At 38.9% G+C, this 24,133-nt stretch overlaps 1 protein-coding gene across 1 annotated transcript in view; it reads left to right on the plus strand.

Annotated features, from left to right (window-relative positions):
- gfra2b (GDNF family receptor alpha 2b) overlaps window positions 1–24,133 on the plus strand; it is a 121,217-nt gene that overhangs the window by 70,348 nt on the left and 26,736 nt on the right. The window contains exons 6-7 of the mRNA XM_032569875.1: window positions 18,565–18,674; window positions 19,688–19,828. Coding sequence (XP_032425766.1) covers window positions 18,565–18,674; window positions 19,688–19,828 — 251 coding nt within the window. The remainder of the gene's footprint in view (window positions 1–18,564; window positions 18,675–19,687; window positions 19,829–24,133) is intronic.

Below are 24,133 nucleotides of genomic sequence, written 5' to 3' on the forward strand. Positions count from 1 at the left end.
TTTTGTACATCATTTTGTAAATACATGGTAATAAATTAAAATCATAATTGAATCTGCCTTGAAACACAGGAAATAACTTGATTAAAAAGTAATTTCCAGTCATTTTGGCATTTGTGGGAAATTGAGAAGAATTTTATTTCTAAATAGGGACACTGACTGTGTCTCTACCAAGTTTCAGAGTAGATTTTGATTTAAGTGTTTATTGATTTAAGTATCGATAATATTATGTGCAATTAATGTCTGCAGTTTTGTTTCATTTGTACATTTTATGTATTTAAACCCTCTATTTTTTGTGAACTAATTTAGGTTTGTGTTACCTTATTTTCAGTTCTGACAGCATTTTTTAGGGGCTTTATAAAGACATGCCCACAATAAATGGCTGTTGATACCAAGAACTCTCAAGAGGAGTAACACCAGGCTTTGTTTGGATGCTGTAAAAGAATCAAAAACTGTCACAAGCAGACATCATATAAGATCCAACCATAAAGACCAGCCAAGATTCTGATGGTGTGAGTAGCAATCCAACATGCTGTTCTGCCTGAAAGGAGTTCCTAAAAGACTTAACATCCACATTTGATTTTCCTATTGTTACATATGTAGAGCTTGATTGAATATTAAAGTCAAATTCAGCAAAAGTAAACTATAATCTTGCACAGCAAGGGGGTCCATCACATTCAACAGCCACTTTAAGCTGAGTGATGGGGCTTTTAACACGTCCACATATTTATTTATTTTAATGAATATTGCCTATTATGTCACAGAATAATAATAAATCTTACCTTCTAATAGATATTTAAAATATATATTTTTTCCCTTTTGGTTGGGTTTATTTATTCAAGTTGTTTTAACTGAATACATAAAAGAATAAAATAAGAATGAAGTTAAATGTAGCAGAGCTTGTGTGGAGAACCAGGAAACGTACCTGACAGGTGTTCCTCAGGGCCCACCCACTCCCACAGCAAAGCTCCACAGACCTCACACAGAACACAATAACTACAGTCAGAACTACAGTGTGGAAAAGAATGTCAGCCATGTTTTTGGGTGCTGAAGAGCTTTGGACATTAAAATCTCACAGTTGTACGCAGTTGCTGGTGTTACCGTGGAGACAATTTAGTGAAACTGACTTATTGGTACTGCAACGTCTATTGAACGATGTGCAACATATGAAACAGCTCTGATAAGAGTTACAGTGGATACTTAGCACTCAAATACAATCCTGTTGGAAACAGACATCTCTGCTCTGAGCACATGTATCGCAAAGAACAAACTATGGCTGAATATAGTGCTAGTGTAAGGTTGGGACTAAGGCAGAAAAAACTATCATTTTAATCTAATCAGATAAAAAAAAAAAAAAAAACTGGCACACTCGGCAAACTTTTTATTTTACCGCTTCAGATGTGTTTATACAATATTAGAAAAACATAAAAAGAAAAACAACAACAACAAAAAAACAAATAAACTAAAGTTGCAATTCCTCTCTTAATAAGAAAATAATGCATTGACTAACTGCATTATTATTGAACACTTGATCATTTGTGGCAAAGGATTCATCTGCAGCTAAATAAAACCTGCTGACACCAACTTGTGACAAGCTGCACCTTTTCTGCTTGACTTATCAATACAGTTCAGGGCTGATCTGGTCATTATTTTTTGACTAATCAATTAGTAACAGATAACCAAAGATGCTGAACAGAATATTTTGGGTTTTGCAAATTCTGAAGCTTGACCTTCCCTTAGCCGTACAGATGTGACAGGAAGTCACACCTGTATGTTTTTTTTGGGTAGAAAATATTTACCCAAATAAAGATTTTTTATTTTTCTTCATGAAAAAATATTTTTTTTTTTGTACAGTTTTAGAATAATTATTGCTCTGAGTGTGTTCTTTCAACAAATGGTCCTATTTGAGTCTGTGTTCTCCAGTTAACAATCAATTGATTACTAAATTACATTGAAGATTATTTCAATAATCGATTCATAATGATTAGTTTGATCAATCGTTTTATCTCTATAATGATAGTCAATACATCTGAATTTGAATTTGTGTTTTTAGCATCACATGTTTTTTCTAGTCCTTAAGTAAAGAAGACAGAATGATGAAAACACAACTGAAGGAGTTAGCTTAAATTGCCAGCTGTGCTGCTGTTAGTGTGTTTTTCTCCTTTGTGTTTAAATGAATGTGTGTGTTGTGTTCAGCATTTAACATTGCTTTGTGTTTTTTGCTCAGAGTGGATATTTTTAATGGAAACACATGAGTGATAGGCAGAAGAGGAAGCTAAAAACAGATGCTCATTTATTCCCAAACCAACATGAGCGGCTCCCTTCAGGTAGACAACAAAGCCCCGTGTGACAGATAACAGCTTCGCCCTGAGTGTGGAGCATGACTCATGTTTTATTGTCTGGAAAAGGAAGCTCAAAGTAAACTCCTTCAACTTTTAGCCCCCATTAACCTCAAATGGGTTTTGAAGAGCTGCATAAATCCTACAGGTCTGTGGGGACTTTCCGGCGCAGGAGGGTGTCCAGCTCCTGCTGAGGCTGAGAGCAGGCAGGACGACGCAGCTGCGGGGAATCACTCTGACTGACACACACAGTAATTAAATACAATCACTGTAAGGAGTAATGCATAAGGAACCTACGGACAGCAAGAAAAGTTTTTTTTTCGTTTCGTTTCGTTTTTTTTTTTTTTTTTTTTACAAAGAAGTTCATTAGCATATTAAGTAGAGCCTAAGTCACACCTGTTGCTAATCTTTAATAAAAGCAGAATGAAATAGCAGTACTGTCAACATTCCACTTGAGAAGGTTCAATTAGGGTGTGAACAGTATTATCATCCTAAACCTCATTGTTTGACAACCAATTTTTAGTTCTCCAACTAAATAACTATATATTGTCACACATTCTGGGTGCTTGCTGCTGTCCTTTCAACCCAAACCATTCAAACCTTCTCAATCAAGCTTCTCACATCCCTGATCTCACTTTAACTTTGACAAACCTCAACACGCGCCACACCTCAAGGGAGCAATCATTCTTCAACAGCTGAGGGCCCAGATGCTCTGGATGAAGCAAAGTGTAGTTTTTACCAGGTTCCCAACTGCCCAGATCGCCTCAAAAGCTTCCTAAGATCAGTGTATAGGGCACCCCTGCTCTAGATGATCTTCTGCTGCAGTGTGGTGTTTCACTTCGTTTTGAATGTGTAGAACTCCTGTAGAACTATGGAAGACTTTCTACCATATTATTAACCACACTATTCTGTGTTTGTTAGACGGTTGAGACCGTTTCTCTGTATTCTTTCAGCTCCAAACCCTCTGCAGTCATGTCAGACCTGATAGCAGATATCTTATTCTCCAACATGGCCAGACGGTCAACAAGCTTTCTCTCAGGGAGGTTAATAGCTCACTCTGAATAGACCCTGAGTCTCTCAGAAAGCCTGTTGCCTTTGGGTCTCCATTCCCCCTCCGTTCCCCCTACCGCGACCCTTCACTCGAGGCCAAGGCTGGAGTTGGAGTTGAAGGTCATGTGGTTAAAATGTCGTTTGCTGCCCTTTTCATCATTGCCATCTGCGATAATGTGGCGGTTTATGAAACGTAAAATTTCCAAGTTTTTAGACTGTCTCAGAAAAAAACACTTTTTACATAGTTTTTCTGCAGTGCTCCAAACACACCTAGTCCTGATAATCGCTGAACAGTTCCCCATAAAAGTTTTATGATAATTCATTAAAGTTGATTTAATGTACAAATTCTCAAGATATACTTTGTCTGCTAATGAAAGCAGCTAACTCTTTCTTCTCCAAGAAGCAATGTCTAATACACAGCCAAATGTAATGAAAATGGTTTTAGATGACAAGAATAAATTATTTTAGAGCATCAATTATGTTTTATTTTTGAGGAGCAGTATGACCTTCACCTTGTTCATGAGACAATGGACCATCGTTACCCTTACAGACTCACTGATGGAGTCATGGGGATTTGAATTCTGTCCTTGTGTGCTGACAAGGCCCAATACTTGTCCTTACCATATTATCCCATAATAATTGCTATGATATTATTGATGTGCAACATGTGGGAGAACCTGTGGGAGTTTTTGGGCACATGGATGTATTTCAGTTCACTTTGTATTTTCAATTAGAAACGTGAAAAGTCGGACTTGTGTATTCAAAGAGAACATAATAGCAGCACACAGCAGCGTGTTTTGCTTAGGAAAGCTTAGGGTGTCATTGTCGGTATGGACATTGATGACCATCAACAAGCACTGCAGCAGTTCAGCCTGTATGGAGCAGAGAAGGCATCTGTTGGTTCTAATAAGGCTGAGGTTGTGGTCCTAAACTGGGAAAAGCAGCAGTGCTCCCTCTGGGCCAGGGATGAATCTCTGCCCCTAAAGAAATTCGCTCAACTTTCTTGACATCTTGTTTGAGAGTAACGGCAGAATGGAGATAGTTCAATGGATCAGGGCTCTTTGAGCGATACTGAGGGTTTTGTTTCAGTTTGTGGTAATTTACTCATCTGTCTGTTTTCAAGCAGTCCGTAATAATAATAATAATAATAATAGCACATTGACCCTGACGGTTGATTAAGACTGTAGACTTGTCTATCCTAAATGATCACTGTTTTCCATCTACAACTTTCACTACATTTAAATTTTTTTATTTTGAGAATTTCCTAATGTAAGGTGACCTTGACAGTCTTTAAAGGTATCAATATAAAAATATATTTTCTAATTGTTATTACCAGATGATGGGGCTTGGGGATCTGTTCAGAATGTTCCCTGGTGGTCAGTGTTTGGCTGCTCACTGCTCGTCCCTCTGCAGACGGAAAACCTGCTTCCTGCTCAGGTCCCTAATGAGGAGCTGAAGGGCGTCACGGCGTCTAGAATGCTGTCCTCAACCTGTTAACCCAACGACACAATTATGAACAAGTAGACACTGAAGGTATTGTAGAACAGCCTGTCTGTGGATACTAATCCAGCTGAAGCTCTGCTTTAGCAGCTGTATTGTGCAAGTTGGATGGAAAGTTGAGGAAATGACTGTGATCTGGTTGTAATACATGGTTCTAAGCTGTGCTAAAATATGCCACTGATAATAATGATGTTGGATTTACCAAAAGTGTCCCATGCTAAACTGATAAAGTATATTTTCTCTGTGCTTGTCCCATAATAAATATTATGGTATGATGCAGGTCTATCTATTATCTGGACGTGCAAAGGGCACAATTTCTCCTACTAGAGAAATCGGAAACATTGGAATTTATAATCAAGTTGTGACAGTTTAATTTATGGTAGATTTTCTTACTGTGAAGTAACAGAGATTTACAGACATAATTCACCTAAAACTCATCTGTAAATGAAACCTGATGAAACAGATCTGAGAATCCATGCAGGGAATACAGGCCGGACGTTGAGACGTCCTCACTCAGTGAAGAGAGGAAGCCCTTTTCAAGATGACATTAAACTTTTCACAGTTGATAGATTTTTTGACTTTGTCTGTCCACACAACTAAAGGAGGGTGATCTGCCAGAAGTGCCTGCTGATTACCTTGAGGAGATGTCTGCAGCACTCCCACACAATTACCGGAGGACTGAGGCGCAGTTGCTGCCTCTTGTGAGCAGAGAAAAAAAGTGTTCAGTCATTACTGAATGACAACAGTTCAGAAAAGGACAATGTGAGAGAATCTGGTTCTGCCTCTGACCTGGAGTTGTAACAGTTATGCTGCCTGCTAAAACTAAGCCACCTTTCAAAGGGATCAGAAAACAATGATGTTTATTCCCAAACTTTACACCAATGAAGTGAAGCATCTCGGTCACTCGGTAGTGGGACAGAGGGGGAGATGGGTAGATAGACTGGAACCTCCTCTGCAGTGATGCTGCTCTGTTTCGTTGATGTGAGGAAAAAAAAACAATGCTCTAGATCTTCTGCTCAGTTCCAACCGTCACTTATGACAGTAAGATGTGGATCACTATTAAAAGAAAAAAAGTAGCTAATTTAGCTCTACTCTGTACAGTTCAGGTGGTTTTCCTAGCTGTAGTTGAGCGGTCCCAAACTGAAAAGTAGTTTGACCTGACTGACACCAATGGAGGACGTGGAAGCCATATTGCTCAGTGTGCCATTATTCTTAAAGTTGTTGGGTTTGGAGTTCTGATGGAACCTGGATGCCATTCTGATCTGCAGGGATCTGTCTAATATCTGGACAGATATACAACAGGTATCTGATAAGCACAAAATGACTAGTACCCAAACCTAATTTAGACTTTAAATTTATTTCCTTCAAACTTTTTATATTTAAATTTATACATTTATACAACATTTATACATTTAATAAATATTATTTCCTTTTAATAATAATTTTATTTACATTTAAAAATGAAATTGCATATTGAAAAATATTCATACTATATTTGTAGCAGTATTTCTTTTGAAATGTTCAAATGTTTATCTGCCTTTGCTTATTTTCTATCAGATGTAAAGTGCATCTTTACATCCAAAGTTGCTGATAAACTCTCTAAATAGGTTATTTAGGTTTCTAAATATATATTCCTGTGCGAATTTTGACATTTTTGTGTAAATTTATTTAGTTCTGCAATATTTAGCCGTGCTGGGCTCCTCAGGATGAACAGTAATTTTTCTGTTAGTTACAGTGGTACAGCTTTGTACAACTTTGTCAGAAAACCGTCTCAGTCAGACAGACAGTCCTGCCTAAGTCAGAAGCTGGAACAGTGAGCGCTGCAAGATGCTGTTCTGTTCATGAAGATCATCAAGTCAATTCTACAGCAAAACATTTACACAGCATGATGCTGCCACTCCCTTACTTTACAGTTTGGAATGATGTTAGTTTTGCCAACCTTCCCCTTCTTTTTTCCCAATATAAAAATGGTTTTTATGACTAAGCTTAGTGATTTTAGTTTCACCAGACTACTAGACATGTCTCCAGAAATGAGTTTTTTTTTTGTGTGTGAATTTACTAATAGGATTCTGGCTTTTTATGCAGCTTTTGAAGTGATGACCTCTTCCTCACTGAGTGGCTTTTAGTCCATGTCAGTGCAGGACTTTATTTTCTTAGCAGCTTCAGTGGCATCATCTACACCAGGGATTTTGCTTTTGTTCAGCGGTAGAGTTTATATGCCCCCAAACAACATTCATCTCTGGGAGCCAGAATACATTTCCTTCCTGAACACTATGAGGTCAGGACATTCCCATAGTATTTGTTTAACTGCTTAAACAGATGAACACAGCACTATTAGACATCTGGAAATGACACCCAAGGATAGTTCAGATGTGGGTGAAAAACATCCAACCTCTAGACATTGTGTCCAAGCCTGATCCTGACTTATTAACTTTAACAGAGCCTGAAAAAAGGAAGATTTATGTTTTTAGACCATAATTTGAATAAACAGTGTAATATCTCCCATTTTTAGCTTTTATTTAAGCTCTGCTGTCGCTCTTTGTAGCTGGTGATGGGGGTGCAGATCATCAGGAATGTGTGATTTACAGGAGCTGAGCAGGGCAGAGCGGTGCAGCTTGTTACAGTCTAATGAACATCTGTACTTTACTTTCTGTCCTCAGCTGGATAAGCTGCCAACTCCTCTACTTAGACTAGAATAATTAGACTAACACAACCTTATATTGAGGATTCTTGTTGGGTTTCCTCTGTTCTGGATGTATTAAACGTTGCACAGAAGTCAGAGCCCAACCCGACCAACAAGCAAATTATTTTGACCCAGATGGGGATCTGACCTAAACTCTACCCAACGATGAACCCGACTTGTTATGGTCCCTGAATCTCTTCTGCAGGGAATCGGTGGGCTTTTAAAAAGGTTTAAGGTGTGATAAATTAAAATGATCAAATTTAGAGGCCATTAAATATGTCAAATTGTGCAATTATGGATGGATGGATGGATGGATGGATGGATGGATGGATGGATGGATGGATGGATGGATGGATGGATGTTGCTCTTTAACTGATGATGTCATTGCAGTGATTGGATGATGCCTGCAGTGTGTTGACATGTTTGACCTTGTTTTCTCCTGAGCTGTGTGTGAGTTCACATCGGTCTGTTTGGCAATCAGCTCCACCAGTTTGACTCCATGTTGTCTTCAACTAACAGTCCCACAGTGCGCCTGCTAATTTGCAAATTTACATATTTGCATAGCTTATGAGCTGCTGGTTGCCGCTCTTACTCAGCATCAGGGTACTTTGCCCTTGCTCACCCCTTTTCTTCTTCTCCTGCTCCAGTCACATGAACACTTCGCCTTCATCCTCATGTTAAAAATGTATCTGCTGCTCATCATCGCTCCTGTGAACCAACAGGACACTTTCAGATGAGCACAGAGGAAATGAGACGAATCAGAGGATGTCTTTGTGTAAATTCCCCCTCCCACAAACACGCATACACACACACCCTGAGAGAAAGTGAGCGGAGCTGCTGTGTTACCACCGTCCTCTGTGACCTACAGAAAAGAGGCTGCTATTTCCATCACGCCACCACCTCACCTCAGTGACCGTGTAATGGAGCGCTGCCATCACTAGATTGGCTCCCTCGCCTTAAAACACACTCATCGCCCGCTCCCCGCACCGCCGCCATCAGCTTTGGAAAAGCAGTTTAGCTCAGCATGCCTCAGCGCGCGGGGCAGAGTGTTTGCATGCACAGCGGCGTTGTTAGAGCGACGTGCGTCGTTTGATGGAGGTCATAAGGAAGTCGATACATATAAATCCTTGCATTTGCCAGATGCGTCCTGATGGAAACTTCCAACAAGTCTATTAGATGTAAAGTTCTTCATCCGACCCTGCTGAAGGTCTGTGAGGGTCACCTCATACCCATTACAAAAACATTGTTCCTGGAGTGTGTGTGATGGCACAGGCTGCACACACGCTGTGCACACTAACCCTTTACATTTGTTCAGAGCACCACACACACACACGCCCCCACCCCCCCACACACTGCAGGTTTTCACCGCTGCACTAAATGTCTGCACTTTGCTTTCAATTACACATTCTGGTGAATGTCAATGCATTAAAATGAACTACTGTCATAATTGAAGTTAAATATTTAAGTGGTTGAATAATGACAGGAATAAACACTGGTATGACTCCTTGGTCAGCAGTAATGTCTGTCCACTGATCCATGCTGGGTCTCTATGGTAACCAGCTGTCATGTTGGCAGATGATTGGCGGTTTGTAACTGCATCAGGTGTTAAATCAGACATTCAGCTCAGCTTCAGGGTATCTGACAGCAGATGGACAGCTTTGCATTCTGGGAGAAATGTGTTCGCTGACAGCTCTGCTGGTATCAGCTGAATTCACACACTCTGTCCTGGAAAAGGTAAGCAATACAACCACAGCACTCTGGATTTTTTTCTGGTGTACATGCATTTATTTTGTGTTTGTAAATATTCCATCATGTTATAGTTATTTGTACATTTTTCTAATAGTTTCACCAGCATGTTATTGATCCCGATTTTTCCCAGTTTACCCAGTTTGCTCCGTCCTCCCAGTCGGCTTGATGCTGTTTTATCCTCTGCTGTTCAGCTGCCTGCGCTTTTGGATTTCCATTTTAATAACTATTTCTGTCATTTTATCCTATGTGTATTAGTTCACAGTTACTCTCCAACTTCTTATTTTCCCCATCTGTAAGTTTTACAGAAATACTCATTGCTTTTGTTGACCTGCATGATCCTGACATCAGGATGTTTTAGACTACATGATTTCTTTTTGAACCTGGAAGAACCTGCTGGCTCCACCAGCTCCTTGTAAATCAGATCATTCCTATTCCCAACACTGACCTGCATGCATACTAAGTTTTTCTAAATTGGAACATTTCTTTTTGTCCAGGCCTGATAAAGTTCACTATCTTCTCACATTTGATTCTGATTGTACAAAAGTGGAATTTCATTTTCACAGATTAAAAACCTCAAAGTTTTCCTTGGTTTGGTGTCATAGAAATATTTAAGGAGAGTTCTGCTTCAGTGTACAGGGAGACTCAAATAAATATTTGATGCAGTGTCACTGCATCTAAAATGTAAGTGCACTCAGAAAAAAGCAGCACATGCTGAGGCATTCAGGTGTTTAAATTAGAAGGGAAGGTGTCTCAGAGGTTGTATGTGGCAGGATTCTCAGACTCAGCCTGACTTCTGTTGTTCAGATCAGACAAGTGAATTTGACTTCTTCCTTCTCTGTGACTTGTGTACTTTAACTTTGCCTCAGGAATGTGTGGAGTGCTCCTCTTTTCTCTGGAGGTAACCGACATCCCTGAGTCACACAAACAAGAAGTTCTGATTTACCAGCAGGTTGTTCAGGAGCCAATTCATTCTTTAATCATAAATTTGTTCCGTTTTTGTGTTCATGAATATGTTACCAGAGGTAGTGAATGTTTTTAATCTTTATCTGTAGGAATGGCAGGACCCTCCACTCTTCTATAAGTAGGTCAAAAATATTCTGGGCTACAATCAATGCATTTTGATGCTATTTTAGTCACATCGCTTAAGGATTATCATTTGTACTATTGCATCTCCAAAAAATTAGACTACTGTGTAAAAGTGCAATATTCCTTGCACGTTTACACAAGAAATATTGCATAAAAGTTTCATTCAAAAAGTGAAACTGTCATTTTATAGAGATTAAAATATTTCAAGATTTAATTTTTGTAATTTTAATGATTCCGGCTTACAGGAAAAAAGCCCCAAAATTTTGTCTCACCTAAGACCAATGGATGTTTTAAGTACAAATGCCAGGAGATGTACACAGGTGAGTGCAATTGTTAGTAAAGGTCAGAGGTCGCTCTGGGGAGCGCAGTGCTCAGGCCAACAGTAACCGAAGGCTGTGTTGTTCCTCCATTTCTTACTGTCCCTTTAAAGATGACAGAGTCAACAAACGACCTTTTTCACAGTATTCTAATTTTGTGAGACACTGAATTTTGGGGTTTTATTATCTGTTGGCCACAATCATAAAAATTACCAGAATTACAGGAATATAAACTGTGATGATTCTAGGTAACATTTGAGTTTCATTTTCTGAGATGACTGGGAAAATATATTGCACTTTTATGCAATATTAAAACTTTTTAGATGTACTTGTATCTACTGATGTCATTCAAAGTTGAACAGATTCAAATGTTCCAATGAAATTCCATAGGAAATGAATGCAGGTCATTTTTGACCAACTTAAGGATATATTAGTTATCAGTAATTTATGAAAACATGTAGAACACTGCAGGATGCTCACAAGGCTTCGACTTGGTTTGTAAAAAACAAGACTTTCAGCAAAAACATATATATATATCCCAGCTGTAAAAAATATTACACAGCTCTACTTCTGCAAATTAGATAAGCACAATTAGATAACTTTAAACATACTGTGATCATAATTACATCACTATTGTTGATGCCAAATGAATAATTGCAACATTTCAGCAGGCGTGTCATAAATGATAAATGACGCTACACACTGTTATTGTGGCTGTGTGTGTTCTGCAGTTCACAGTGTGTGTGTGAGCATCTGCGTTGTGTTTATCTCTGTTGTTGCAGGTGTGGAAGTTAAATCTGAGATCTCCTGCTTCCCACCGGGACTTATGAGTTTGGGTCAAATACAGAGAGGAGGAGGGCATCACAACGTTCACGCAAAAATACCAAACACAATTTAATTCATTTTATTTAAAGCATGTTTATTCATGCTGTTTCTAGAATAATGTATTACTACCATATTATGTATAGAATTTATTTACATCCATTTTAACTTTGATATATAAAACTAAATGCCCACAAAAGTACTTTTGTAGTGTTAGGCTTTTTTCCTTTTCTGTTTTTTTATAGAATTCTTCAGTGATAAGAAGCTCTTATTATTAGGTAAATTAGTCTGTTTGGGGTGATGGCAGGAAGAGAACATAGCTATTCATCTGGATCTTTAAAACAGGTCACCTTAATATCAAAGACGGATGATGTGTTTTTATTGATTTTTTTTTCAGATGTGATATCTTCTTTCCTTTGTGGGACTGACAAGTGTTTTCAGCCAGCTGAGCAGATGTGCCCAGCAGCAGGGGGAACAGAGCTGAGCCTCTTCCTCTGGCATCTCACTAGAAGCATTTAAACAAATCTCTGCAGATTTATCAGTCTGATTTTTCCACCACAGATGTTGATGTGTGACAGACACATGACTGAAGGGAGAATATTTTAACCCCTCTACACACTCTTTGTGTTTGTGTCAGTGTGTGTGTTTGTCAAAACCGGACACACAAAGTGCATCAGAGTGTGGTTCACATTTCCTTCTCCACATAAACCTCATCATTCTTCACAGTTGAGTCCACAACCTTCAGTGATGAGAACATTGATATTCACATTGCCTCCATGGAATTTCATTTCAATAGTCATCAGTTTCCCTTACATCACATGCAACGCGTTTCAGTGTTGCCTGAGCAACAGATATAATTTGTGAACACACTACCCAACAAGTCTGGTGCAACTAATATACAAATAATATGAAATGTTTGGAGAAGAACACCTGACTCCATTAGGGTCTATTCTGAGGTTCTATATTGATCCAGTGATCAATATTTGAAGCCCCTTTAAAGGCTCTTGCTTTAAAGGGGCAGTATCATGTGTTTCCAGGCAAATTGTGCCATTTTATAGCACAATCAACTATGTTAACTTCAGTTGTTAAAAAAATTTCTACATCAAACTTGACTTAAAATAAATTTTACTTAATTTCTGTGATTTAACGCATTGAAATTGGGCCTCTGTCTCTTTAAAAACTCCTGCTCTTTCTAACACTCCGCCTTCAGGAAGTCATCACAACATGGCTCCTATACTAGCCCATGAACAATGTTTTTAACAGTGTTGCAAGGAGAAGTAGGTCACACACTTCCAGGAGTAGTTTGCTAATGGCTGCTGGCTAGTCTGAAGGAGCTGAGAGGGGGAGTCCCAGGGGAGGAGAAGTCTGGAAGCTGCAGCTCTGAAGAGGAGCAGAGTCTCAAAGGCCTGCAAGGTCCACCCAGGCATTCAGTGCAGCTGAACGATTGCCATGGAGGGATTTCTCAAAGGTCCATGAAAAAATTTTAAGCAACACTCAAGGGAATTGATAAGGGAATAAAATAACATGATGCATAAAAAAAGTCTATTTTGTATAAGACTCTTTAATTAGAAGTCAGCTTCAGGACCAGTTGGTCTTCTATCAGTCCAAGTCTCTTCCATCTGCCTCAGTCTGAATGGGTCATCACTTCCTGTCTGGTATCTTTCACTCTGAGGTGGCAGGTTGGCTACCTGAAGGTCGTTCCAGTCTGGACTGGTCTGGTTTAAGCTTTAAGTTGTCAGAAGTGCAAAATTTGGGATTAGTGAAAATGTTGGAGACTTTGTGACTGGACCTGGCTTAATCTATCTAAATAAGCCCCGGAACAACTCCAAGACTGGCTCAGCCAGCGTTACAGCAGTCTTTGGGTGGAGGCGGCAGACACACAAACACACACACTGCTCTGGTACAGCAGAGAGGGGACGGAGAAACAGAACGGATAGCGTCAGCTTGATCCTATGGGATGGGAGGGGAGGTCTTGGATGACTGTCGGTGTGGTGATGACAGGAGAAGACGGACTGGAGATGAGGCGGAGGCCACTCCACCTCCTGAAACGGCTCCACAAAGAACATCCACGTTCTTAGTGAATGTCCTGGATTTTCTCTCTAAATCTCTGCCACAGTGCAACGACTTCTGGGCCTTTGGTTCACTCTTGTAGCTTTAATCTTGACTTATTTAAAAATGTTTATTTTTTTATGGATTCCATTCCAATGTCTCTTCAACTCTGGAATTTCTCTAAAAGGAAAAGCTTGACATCAGCAGACATGCTAGTTCCCTGGTTTAATTTTCTTACATTTATTAACAAAGTGCTTCTCTAACCTACTGCAGCTGAGCTTGGCATTAGAGGAACAGACAGTTTGGGTGCCACCTCACCCAAACAAGTTGGGAAAAACTGTCACATGGAATTTTAATGGTAAAATGATAAATGGTCTGCACTTGTATAACACTTTATCAAGTCCAGAGAGCTCCAAAGTGCTTCAAACTACATCCAATCATTCACACACACATTCACATGCTGGTTAAACTACGTTGTAGCCACAGTGGTGAGGCTGCCATGCAGTGCCACCCTCTGACAGAGACAAGCAAAGCGGGGATTGAAACTATCAACCCACTAGTTACAGGATGAAGCTCTGGGGCGACAGAGCCCCAAGAAGGCGGACAAACAAAAAAAATATGAAAATGTAAATACTATGTTCATATGATTTTTCTGGGATATGTTTTTATTTGTTTTATTTTTTGCTACTCTGTCTTGTTGATTCTGATAAAGTCATCTTGTTTTTATCTTATTTTGTCATTCTAAAAATAAAATTTTTAAGTAACTTTAAGTAGTTTTACTTTACCTCAGTAAAGCTGCTCTGTAACACTTTATTTGAAAGATGTGCATCAGTCTGGAAAATTTAATGTTTGTGACTGTTGTCATTCGGTAAATGATGATACTTTTAATGAATAAGTCTTATGCACAGCCCTTCAAATAAAGTACAACCAATAGCTCAAACACACACACGCACGCCCCCCCACACACACGCACCCCAACCAAATGACCTATATGTCTGCACTCAAGCCTGTCAGTCTATATCACTCTGCAGATCTGCAGCCTGTAGTGAACACAAACTCTGCCATGTGTGTTTAAATGAGGAGCTCTGCCACATGTTGAACATCTGTTTGGTACCTAACACCTGTCCAACCTTCAACATCTCATGTCCTCTCTGGACAGGCTGGAATGCTCCTGAACTGATTCCACCAGGTCTTGTTTCAGACGCCGCCTTTTTTTTATCTCATCCCATTTCAAAACGCAGAATCTGAAACGGAAGATAGAAAACACAAGAAAAACTCAAGGCAGCAGAAAGGTACAGATGAAAGAGAAACAGACAAAAAGAGGACAGGCAGTAAATGAAACTGAGCATCTGCACAGTTATTGGCTGTGACGGTTTCTTGTGCATTAACATATGCATCATGTAGAGGATCCTGCAGGACACATAATGGAAATGCAAATAATCTTCTGAAATACTGTTTGAATCAGCCCTTATTTCCTGAAGGATTTCGAGCTCAGGAGAGTTTTCTGTGCATCTGTTCCACAGCTTTATGTTTTGCTCAAGGACTTCACACAAAAACGAAGCAGATTTCAGCAGGCTGAGTTGTTTCTCTACATGCATCACATAGAGGGAAGCAATAAACATACAATGTAATCATGATGATACATTTCGACAAGTTTTGTTCTTGTCTCACATCCTGCTAAGGCTGTATTGAATCTTCCTTTTTAGGTAATTGTGAGGAATGTCAACTCTGCAGGTGTTTCGATACTGCTAACTTTTCCTTCTGTTGGTGGTTTGTTGGATAAATGGTTGTCTTCCAGGTTCGAGTTCTGATTCCCAGCCAATATGATAATAAGATGAAATGATGACTTAATCCAGGTTCAGATACACACCTGAATTTCCAAAGGACCCACATTTGTGCTCTGTCAATATTTTTCTCCACAAGACTTTGAGTCGTTTGTACGAACAAAATTGTTGAAGGATCTAACAGGTGGTCACTACCCTAGCTAACTAAAACCAAATTTTTATCTACAAAGTGCCCAAACTCTGCTGTTGGCTAGTGAGAGAAAGACGCAGGGAGAAACATCAGAGAAAGGCAGCACCGGAAGATCTTTGAAATGACAATGAAGCTATTGCCACTGGCACTGGTACCAAATGTAAAATCACAGACCTGACACCAGACCGAAGACCACACCAGACACAGACGATGTCAACTACATTCCAGATCACACAGCCTGACCAGAGGTACAGGTCATTCATTGTTTCATTTATGAAGCTGAAGGTGACAGCAGCAACACAAACACCAGCTCCTTCTGCCAACTCTGTCCTCTTCCTCTGTTTGGTCCTCCTCACCTTCATTACCTCTTGTGATTTCTACATTCCCATCGATTACTGGTTCAAATTGAAGAGGATTAATGATGTTTTGGCTGGATGGAGCTAGTACAATCGAACCTCAGATATGCCATTTACCCAGAATGCACTGCAGAGTAAACAACATGGCGACGCCTGTATGACAATAATTTATTTAGATCCATAAAAACCAAACGGCCTATAGTATTTTTTGTATTGTTTTTACATCTAAAATAAATATTTCTCAAATAAAGTTTATTGTTTCCCTTTAAAGCCTAAGTTGATGAGTAGATGTGGCCCTAGTCACCATGAAAATCTAATGAGAATAGAAAGCTTGGAAAAGATTATCACTTTTTGTGTTGCATCTAACATTTGCTTAAGTAGAGTTTAATTTAAAGATAAACTTTAGTTTGAATTTATTTAACTTATTCTTGAATTGTGGTCAGGGAGCAGTGTCTGTGCACAAAATCAGTGCAAGAACCGCAAATGGCCCCCGGCCCTCACTTTGAACACCCTTGGTATAGACAATAAAACCATGAAGTGCTAAATATTTTTATATCTTGAGGCCCATATAGGGGATTTTATGTAAACCTTGGAGGCTGGGACAGTTTATCAATATGAAGTAACTGTAATTAGTTGCCAGAAAGCAAATATTGAACAACCCTGAATGGCTGCCTTTGTGTGTTTTAAACTTTATGCCCTTTTCTGCATGCCATCCAATGATGCTATTTTTAAATAAATCCCATCCTCATGTCTCACCAGCTCACACATAAAACCCAGAGTGAGAAACAAATGAGTGCAGAGGTTTAATGTTGTATGTCCAACATATGGTGTCCCATCAGTTGAGCTTTGACTGCAGCTTATTTATGGAGATCATTTTGGTGATTTTTTCACTCTACAGCAATTTAATGTCACCCAGTAGATCAACACCAGCTGTTTGTTGTATATTTAGCTTCTAACTGAGGTCCAGCACTATTCTGAAGCCATTTTTATTGTTCATTTGAATATTAATCATTTACCCAAGTACTCCATCTGTTTATATTCTGTTAGTATGCAGACATACCCGTGACAGTTAAGGAAGTCTAATCATATAGTAACATCTAAGGATATGTTAAAAGACCTCATCTTTTGTTAGTTATTACCCTGTTATACTCCAACAATGTCACAAAACAACTACTTTCTAGTCAAAGTTAGACCTTCAGATAAGGGCAACGTTTCAAGTCAGATAAGAAACGATTCAAATGAAGCAGAATATCTTAACAGGGTTTAGACATTATTCTTTTAGGTGGAGATGTCCTGATCCAGTTCAGATGTTTCTGATGTACCAGGTTGTAGTGCGAACCTCTCCAGGTTTCAGTTTTTTATTTTTTTATGTCAGCTGGTTGTAATTCACCACCTGAGTTTTTCTACGTAGCTATGCAGCTCATTACTGAAGATCTTATTGAACTATCCCTGATTAATTTATTGTGACACAGAAATAATTATATCTTCTAGTATTGATAAAATCCAAAATGCTGCTGCCAGCGTTCTGACTAAAACCAGGAAGACAGAACATCACCCAGTTCTACAGTCCTTCACTGAGAGAATAGACTGTAAAATACTGTTAGTTTATCAATCACTGAACGGCGTAGCACCACAATACATTAAAGATCTGCTGATGTTTTATCAACCATCCAGAGCTGAGAGGCCTGGAAACAAACATGGAGAAGCAGCATTCAGCTTCTATACACCACAAATCTGGAACAAACTTCCAGAAACCAGCTGACAGCTGCCTTTAAATTTAGACTAAAAACCCACCTGTTCAGAGTTGCTTTATAACCATAATAAATGAAACATTGACCAACATACTTGATGATTTTGATGATGGCACTTGTCCAAATGTAATGCTTGTTTATTTCTTAATTGTTACTGTCACTGTATGGTGTTTTTTATGACTTTTTATTTTGTGTTTTTATGATGTAAAGCACTTTGAACTGCCTTGTTGCTGAAATGTATTATACAAATAAACTTGATTGATTTATTTCAAAGGCAAAAAAAAAACAAACAAAAAAAAAGATTCAATCTGTACTGCGAGGTTTTTGTTATAATATAATTACAATAAGGAACTTGCTTCAAAGATTCCTACTGTTTGATATGATTCAATATACTGATTTCAGAAACATTCATGTTTTATAGTATTTGTTTCTAATTTTAGCTAATACTGAATAAGTTTGAGACCTTCATTAACCCTGAATTAGCAGGTTTTATCTGATGATTGGGTTGAATCAGTTTGCTGGCACCATGGACTCGTGAAGAAACACTGCTGACTCAGGTTTTGGCTCAGTTACATAACTAACATTGACTGGCTCCATCAGCAGAAATGATAGATCTCTCAGAGGGTGGTGCTATACACACAGCATTCATAGAAAACCACGAGTCAGATCAGGAGTTGAAGAAGAGGGAAAACTAATCATGGGAAGATTAGGCATATCTGCTTGTTCTGGTCCACTATGCTTTCTGAAGTCCACAGTCCACCTGGACGTTTTAGCACTTCATGCTTCCTTCTGTTGACGGCCAAGGCCATATCAACCCCTCCCATTATCATTTCTCCATGTGCATTTCATTTGTAGGTTGAAGACTGATATATTTTTGTCTGGTTACTGTAGGTCTCGCCTTGCTGATTTCCACATGAACTGCCAGATGACATCTCACACCGTCACCAGCTGTCCTTATGACAACTACATTGGCTGCCTCATGTCCTATGTGGGCCTCATTGGTAAGGCTACTTCAGATTGCTGTTCTTCAGGGGATGAGAATGAAATGAGACTGAAGTCTTTGGGTGAATGGTTTCCTGCTGGGCGGGCCCATTTCTCTGAACTCCCCCTTCCCAAATCCACAATACAGACAACCACATAAAGCTGTAAACATGAAGATACCAACTTCACTGTCATTCACTACACATGATGAATAGCAACTACATGCAAACAAGTAATAGGAAACAAGTTTATGTTGTAATAGATGACCCATCTTTGCCGTGCTGAGCATTGAGTCATAGGTTATCTTCACACAGCAGGTATTGATCCCCAATTCTGTTGAGATGTGTAGTCAGAGTCATGAGCGACACAGACTTTCATAACTCTAATTTTTTTTCAGTCATTGTTTATTTCCAGATTTACCATGTCTGGCTTAAATGCGAATTAACTGCAACATGGCTTTTGGGTACATGTCTGATTTAGTTCCACATATGGAAGTGGCTCAAATTGGGGTTTTTTAGAGGGTGACTATATCAGAATTGGGCAAAGTTGCATTTGGGCATGAAATCTGAATTGGGCTGCATCATGAATGTAGCCTTATTGGGTTAGGGTTATTGTCCAGATCAAAGGCCACCAGCGCAACAGCAGACCAGGGTTTCTACCTGACTGTTCCATGCCTGAACCAATCAGTCAGGAAATTGAACTTTATTGAATCAGGAGGATGTTTGACAGATCGATTTAGCTTTTACAAAAACTTCAGCATTCTTGAGGTAAATATGAATAATGCTGCAATTTCTGATTACTATTTTTGCCATCATTCCTGTTCCCCAGCTGGCTATTATCAGCCTAATTCCTCAACCATTTCTTGATCCTTTAGTGTAGTTTTCACAGACATATTGGAAGTGATTCATTTGTTCTCTGTGAATGATCAGGTGATATTATTCCTAATTTGTTAAAATCCTCTTCAATTTTCTTCCTGGATAATCTTCATCTCAGTTATCATCCCCCTTCCTTCCGGTGCTCTGTCAAAACACAGGCTCAGACGTAACACCGAACTACAGCGACAACAGCCCCACCAACATCACCATCAGCCTGTGGTGCACCTGCAGGGGCACAGGTCATCAGGAGCAGGACTGCGACGCCTTCCATCGGGACTTCACCCACAACACCTGCCTCAGTAAGTCTGTTGCTGGGTATAAACCAAAACTACACAGAAAAAATGCAGCAGAAAGTCCTTAAACAAAGACTGAGTGAAAACATTTTTATAGAGAAGTCAGGATTACAGTTGGACAGTTCCTGTAGTTAGCAGCTAATGAACATATTCTTTACACAGAAGAGATGCTGAGAATACAGCTGGCTACCTAACATTCACATTCCTTTTGTAGCTCTAATTAGGGTTGTAACAATCCTTCGATTGATTCGAGTACCTTGATTATTAAAATTCCTTTTGGAAAATTTATCTGCCTCGAAGCTTCATTAAGTTATGTTTTATTATTTAGCGCACCGTGTTTCGCCGGGGTCATTATTTGTATTGTGCAGCGCTCTCACTTCCACCTACAAGTTGTTGACAAAAGCTAAGTGTTCGCAGCAGAAGGTCAAATTTTCAAGTTCGGTCTTAGAGGATTTTATTGATTGATGATAATGTCCGGTTTAATATCCCAGCTGCCCAGGGGCCGGCGTTTAGAGCGAAGGGCGGGGAAGAGCTCTGCAAGTGTATTTATACAGGTGAGCAGATAGACTGAACAATGCAGGGACCAGGCTGTAGTTGAAAATAAATTTCATATCATGCCGGTTCAATAAATGGGTGGCAGAGCGCATCATGGCGGTACATAGCTGGTAGATGTGTTTCTGTGTGTGACAAACGAAGGTGTCAAATCCTGTCGCTAACATAAACACAAAAGCTATAAATGTCTGGGCAAGATGAGAGTTCATCTATTAAATTGACTGAAGATGAATATATAAATTATAAGCTAGACAAGGGTATTTGTGAGCATGCCTTTTTATTATTAAACTGAATATAATTTTAGATTTTTGTATAACTTTTCTTCAGGTTAACATAGAAAGTGAGCTATTATTGCTACAGGTTAATTTTGTAACCTACAGAAAAGTAATTTTTAGGAAAGCTCAAATATGAAAAATTGGACTGATGTTGAGCAGTTCTGTCTGTCCAGCTCCTCAAGCTCCATCACAACATCAGGGGTTTTATCATCCAGTCCTGTCACGGTGACGATCATAACACAGCTGTTTAACCTGCGGGAGGAAATGCACACCCAAACCTCATCTAGCTTATTGGTGATGGACCTGGCGTTGTTGATGAAATGACTGGGCAGAGCCAGTCTGTGTGGTTTGCCCCATTTCTGTTTGCCGTAACTCCTCAATCTACTGAGTCGCAGAGGGGTGATGGTAAAAACCTCCTCGGACAAGTTTTGCTTCATTGACTGTGGATATTTCAACATTAATCTAGTCAATATTAGTTCTAAAGACTCCTCTCAATTCCTAAGACATTGTTCAGTTCTGTTTGAGGCTGATATATCAGCACACAGAGCAAATAATGGAGAAGAAAGGTCAGATCAGGTGGAGGAAGAAAACCAGAACTGAGACAATGTGTTCAAGATCCCAAGACACTTTCTCTAAATATCAGTAACCTAGCTGCAGCATGACCTCTGGGCCCTACATCAAACACCAACTGAACACACTGAGCAGCCACGCTAACAGGCTGGACGAACACGGATCTCTGAAATGCTGAAGTGTTTCTCACAGAACGGGTATAAACACTGAATGCAATCAGCGTTTTTTAAATTAAAGAGAGAAACAATTTTCTATAGGAATCAGGTATGTTTAATTCAATCCAGTTTAATTCAATAACACTTTATTAATCCCAGAGGGAAATTAAATGTTGTAAATCATATTATCCAATTTTCTTCAAAGAGCTTTTAAAGATGAGAGGAGTCACCAGAAATAGTATTTCTATAGCAAACAGAAGGATTTTATAAGCAGACTTTGCGAACTCTGGAAATCATCATTGTAAAATATTAAGTAAGTATAAAAGTATGAATTGGGACAATATGATTATCTGCTCAGATATCATACCTGCATACAAAGTGCTTCATAGCCCGGCCCACCACCTTCAAAAGAGTTTGTTCAATTAAAGTGAAAGAGCCATGATACTTTCATTGTAGGTGTTTTGAAAAAAACCTTAATAAATTATCAACTACTTTACATTTGACCAGATTTGACCAGTCACAGCATATAGGAAGTTTAGAGCCAGAAGGAATCATTTCAGATTGAAGACAGGACTTGGCAGCAACTGTGCAAATGTTTGAAGGTGATCTCTCATATAAGATCCTTATTAGAATATCTTGAATTTAACAATTCAAGACATTGAATTAAAGATCATTTTAAAGAAAAGCTAGACTAACAAGTTGCAAGAGAAATTAATTTTCCAACATGCATACAATGTGTGCTCACATACAAGTTTATGGACAATTTGGAAAGTTTCATTATGTCGTTTTATCCAACTGTATTAATGAATATAGCTCAAATTGTGGCAGAATAACAAGATGTTTGCTTTGTTGCTGAAGTGCACTGTGCTAACACACTGTGATACTATAAAAATATATACACTCTAAACAACATAATAGAATAGAATATATTTTGATTCTCGAGGAGAAATTGCTTTTTTGCAGACAAGCTACTCCATCCCAGGTGTAAATGTTAGTAAATACAAATATAACCATAAGAAATATAACATTTATATAAATATATATGTACATGTGATATTGTAGGTGTTTTAAAAATGACTAAATATAAAATAAAACATAAATAATATATAATACACTCTAACCCTGGTTTAACACTGCGCAGCCAATCCTGACCAGCCTGGTATACACTACATGCTGCTCCGCTCTGCTGCGAACCCCAGAGGTTCTCCAAGAAGCATGCAGGAGGAATTCAAGATCACACGATAAAGCCAGTGATGAAAAAGGATGAGTGGTGTTACATAAATATACTGTAGATCTAAAATTCCAAAATGTATTTATTTTTCTGTCCATTGCTCTCACTTCATCTGCCTCGACAGATTACTTAGGTTTTCTGAATAAAGTAAATTTATTTTTTGGGATTATGTGTGTATTCATGGCTATAAATGATACATTTTGAGTGCTTATGTATAAATGCAGCCATATACTCATTAATATACCTAGGATTTTAAGAACATGTAGTCTGTCTTGGTTAATTCTTTTGAAAAAACAGATGTTGTGCTCATTGTCTTTCCTGTTGTTAGATTGACTCAAAGCTTGTTCTGGCGACAGGCAAAAATAGAATCGGTTCTAATTTTGCTGCGTAGAGGTGCAGACAAAGTGTGCAGACACTAACTGGCAATAACTGGTGAATAATAAAAAAAATAAAAATGAGCCCGACCACATCGTCACAATGAAGATATGAATGCATATAAACCTCAGGGATTGCTCTCTATCATAAAAACAATTGAATCTTTGGGTGTGGATGTGCTTTATGCTGCTCTGACAGTCACTGATACACATGTTTATTTTCCACCTCTTCCATGAATCAGTGTGGATAAGAAGGCAAGATAATGTTGGAATTTCAGTTCTGTCCATCAATCCTTCATCCCACCAACCTCATCAACAACTTTCCCAACATAAACAATTCTACTGATGAATTACTTCCCCACTAAATAGCCTAGCTCATTTAGATAACTAAAGAGTCTCCTTTGTTTTATTTGTCTATTTATTTATTTTTCTCATCATGGTTCATTCCACGTCTCCACCTGCCTAAACGGCTCCACCAACACCTTTATTTGACATTCAGGTTTGTCCTTCACAGAGCTGGACAATGATTATAATTGACTCCTCATCCAGGTTCCTCAGGGTCGTTATGATAAAATAGATCAAAGACACCAGAGACTGATTCCCACCACCTCCACTAACCTGACCTTTAACCTCTGTGCCACTCTCGCTCTCTTTTGTAACTTTCAAACTTTGATAAAATGTCTGATTAAATACGGAAATCACAGCCAAACACAACCACGTTTCAGTTCGACCCCTTCTCCATTATTCTGATACAATGTCTGGTGACAGTTTCTGTCTTTTAATAATTACAGTAATCCTCTTCTCTTTTTCCCCTGTTGCTGTTCCTTGATTGCTCAAATTAGCCACCATAACCCTGAGAAATGGTTCTGGCTTGGATGGCTCCCTGGAAGAGCCCCTCTTTCAGTGACAGAGAAATCAAAGTACAACTACTGGACTTTACTCAATTTGAATACAAACAAATATTGGACAACAGAATAATTCCTCATAAAAGCTGCAGATGATCAGAAGCTCTTTTGAGGGGGTTAATATTGATTATCAAGTGTTTATTTTTTTAACTTGTATTTTTTTGTTTAAACAAGTTCAAAGACTCTGAGGAAACTGACTAGTTTCTTTCCCTCAACGTATTTAGTGCTCTAGCACTGTACATGTCAGTG

The sequence above is a fragment of the Xiphophorus hellerii genome, chromosome 8, assembly GCF_003331165.1.
Source record: "Xiphophorus hellerii strain 12219 chromosome 8, Xiphophorus_hellerii-4.1, whole genome shotgun sequence".
NCBI lineage: Eukaryota > Metazoa > Chordata > Actinopteri > Cyprinodontiformes > Poeciliidae > Xiphophorus > Xiphophorus hellerii.